Here is a 3,228-nt window from a genome sequence, read left to right as displayed (position 1 = left end):
TGACCTTGGTCAAATCACTTAACCTCTGTGCCTTAATTTCCCCATACGTAAAATGGGGATACTGACACTCACCCACCTTTGTATAGCATTTTGAAATCTACAGGTGAAATCTACAGATATCACAGGCCTCGGATGCAATGGACCCAGTCCATACTGGCCTCTCCTGGCCACATCTGGCCACTTGCTAGCCCCACAGCTGAACAATGCTAGAGCTGCAGTGGTTTGGGTTGGGGAGGGAGGGGGAAAGGGCTGGAGTCTGGAGAAGAAGGACAGGACATGGTGGATCCACTGGCTGTTTTTTCCTCCTCTGTAAGGACAGATTGGAGAGGGGCAGGACAGAAATGGGGAGAGATTCAAGGGTTTCTGCCCATGGGCAGATGCAGCCTCTCATTGTGTGTGGATTTGTGTTTGTCCATCTCCTGAGATCACATCAGGGTTGATTAACGTCCAGTGACATCTCCTGTCGCTCTGACAATAAAGGAAAAGGCTCTGATCCCTATCCCCGGCCCCGATCTTTCCCTCCCCTTCACCATGGCCAGAGTAGGTCCCCTCCCCGCAGAGGCAAGCCCTGTTTCTCTTATGAATGACTCGCTCCGAGTCACACACACCGAGTGCCTGGCGCGGAGCTGCAGGCAGTCGCTACAACTGTACAAAGTGTGCACCCTGTGGCAGGCAGCCAGCCCGTGACGTCCCTGTTGCCATGGGATCCACCGCCCCTATAAATAACAGCAAAGGAACTTTCCTAAGTCAGAGACTTTAGGACTCGGGACCCAGAACCAGATGGTCCGGAGCAGCAGCCGCCGCCGCCGCAGCCGCAGCAGGGTCTGATCCAGCCCAGGTGGGCAGCACAACTGGGCAGCCGGACCCAGCGCCAGAGACGGAGGCAGGATCTGGAAGCCCCCCCAGGCTCCGTCTGACAGCTCGAGCCTGTGGCTGGGGGGCCCCCCCTGCGCTCTCTCCTCCTCCCTGCACCCCCCTTTGCTTTCATGCAACGCCTGGTGGCCTGGGACCCAGCATGCCTCCCCATCCAGCCGCCCGCCTTTAAATCCATGGAAGTGGCTAATTTCTACTACGAGGCGGACTGTCTGGCTGCTCTGAGCAAGCTGCACCCGCGGGCGGCAGGGGGCCGCTCCATGACCGAGCTCAGCGTCGGGGACCACGAGAGAGCCATCGACTTCAGCCCCTACCTGGACCCCTTAGCATCGCACGCCCAGCCGCCGGCCTCGCAGCAGCAGCCGCCTCCTGCAGCGGCAGCAGGGGGCAACTTTGAGCCTCCCTGCAGCAGCGGCGGCGGCGGCGGCCAAGATTTCCTCTCCGACCTCTTCGCCGAGGACTATAAAGGCGGCAGCAAGAAGCCCGACTACACCTACATCAGCCTGGCCAGGCACTGCCACCCGGGCGCCGGCCAGGCCCACAAGCCGGCCGGGCTGCTGGGCTGCTTCCCGCCCCAGCTGGTGGAGACCAAAGCCGAGCCGGTCTTCGAGTCGCTGGACTCTTCTTGCAAAGGGCCCCGCAAGGAAGAAGGGGGCGGCGCGGGGCCCGGCGCCGGGGGCATGTCCTCGCCCTACGGCACCGCCATGCGCTCCTACCTCGGCTACCAGTCGGTGCCCAGCGGCAGCAGCGGCAACCTGTCCACCTCGTCCTCTTCCAGCCCGCCCGGCACCCCCAACCCCTCCGATTCCTCCAAATCCGGCGGCGGCTACCCCGGGGCGCCCGGGGGCAAGAGCAAGTCCAAGAAGAGCGTGGACAAGCACAGCGAGGAGTACAAGATCCGCCGGGAGAGGAACAACATCGCGGTGCGGAAGAGCCGGGACAAAGCCAAGCTGCGCAACCTGGAGACGCAGCACAAAGTCTTGGAACTGACGGCGGAGAACGAGCGGCTCCAGAAGAAAGTGGAGCAGCTCTCCCGGGAGCTCAGCACCCTGCGGAACTTGTTCAAACAGCTGCCCGAGCCTCTGCTGGCCACGTCGGGCCACTGCTAGCCCCACAGCTGGACACTGCTAGAGCCGCAGTGGTGGGGATGGGGGAGGGAGGGGGGGAGGAGAGGGCTGGAATTTGGGGGAAGGAGGTTGGGGGGCGGGGGGGAACTGGTGGCTGCTTTTTCCTCCACTATCTGAGGACAGAAATGGGGAGAGACTCCAGGGTTGGTTGGGTTTTGTGTCTTTTATTTGCAGTCTGGTGGGAGAAACTTCCGCCGCAGCCTGTGTTTTATCCTAGGAGGGGGGAATCTCCTGGCCCTCGCCAGGATCCTTCGCACCTTGTGGAGGAATGACAGTTGCGGATGGTAATTTTTTTTTTTACAACACCGTCGTGTCCCGTGTCGCCCCCCCCCCCCCCCCCTCCGCCGATCTGGTCTCTGTGCAGAGTTTGTTGAATGTTAGTGTTATTTAAAATAGAGCGAGAGGGAGAGAAAAAGCAGAGCGTGATGCAATCCTTTAAACATGGCTGGGAATGCTGTGTACACATGATGCAATCTCGTGTAACTGTCAGTCATGGATTGAGTAATCTGTTAAAGATGTTCCTGCGGTTTTTTTTATTATAAAGAACAATCTATTTCTATAAGAAAATATATATGTATATTTTGGGATCTATGCATTCTTGCTACATTTGAAGCATTAATGAACCATGTTAATAAACTTTGTGGCTAGGAAAAAGGAAACTTGTTTTATTTTAAAGGCACTTTAAAGCTAGAGTGAAATCAGTTTAAATGCCAGCTAGATCTGGCTGTGACAGGAATCAGGGCTTTTTGTTGGCCTTTTGACTTGCTCTGTGACTCAGCAAAAAAAAAACAGAGAACCAGAGAAGAGCAGACCTGGATCTTTAGCCTGTTCCCCCTGGCTGCCTCACTGAATTTCCTCTAATCCTGCAAATTAAGTGAATGCTGCTTGGATTTTTTTGCAATGCTTATAACTCTCAACATTCCAAGACCCAGATGTGTCATCCAAACCATGAAAAATGTTTGACAAAATCCCTCCAAGCAAGGGACAAGGTTAAAGCATGGGTGAGGGAGAGGGTGAGGAAAAGAAAAAGCAGAGGAGGAAACTGGAAAGGAGGTGGGATTCTTTCTTTCAAACTCAAGTTTTGGTAGCCTCTCTGTTTCGTGACTCAGCATTTCTGATGAGTGGTTTCAGCAATGAATAGTGATAAAGTGGCATTTTTGTGTTGGATGGCAGTAAATTTCAGCCAGCAATGACCTCTCAGGTAACCGGGCCTAGTGAGTGAACAACT

At 55.7% G+C, this 3,228-nt stretch overlaps 1 protein-coding gene across 1 annotated transcript; it reads left to right on the top strand.

Annotated features, from left to right (window-relative positions):
• Positions 1-766: 766 nt before the first annotated feature.
• CEBPB (CCAAT enhancer binding protein beta) lies at positions 767-2,021 on the top strand. The gene has a single exon (XM_067554253.1). It carries the CDS (start codon positions 987-989, stop codon positions 1,980-1,982), a length of 996 nt encoding a protein of 331 aa, XP_067410354.1. The 5' UTR covers positions 767-986; the 3' UTR covers positions 1,983-2,021.
• Positions 2,022-3,228: the final 1,207 nt, after the last annotated feature.

The sequence above is a fragment of the Emydura macquarii genome, unplaced genomic scaffold (genome assembly GCF_026122565.2).
Source record: "Emydura macquarii macquarii isolate MOO-44397 ecotype Brisbane River unplaced genomic scaffold, CSIRO-AGI_Emac_v2 contig_1483, whole genome shotgun sequence".
Taxonomy (NCBI): domain Eukaryota; kingdom Metazoa; phylum Chordata; order Testudines; family Chelidae; genus Emydura; species Emydura macquarii.
The sequence above is the reverse complement of the archived record's forward strand: the minus strand, read 5'-3'. Positions and strand labels throughout refer to the sequence as shown.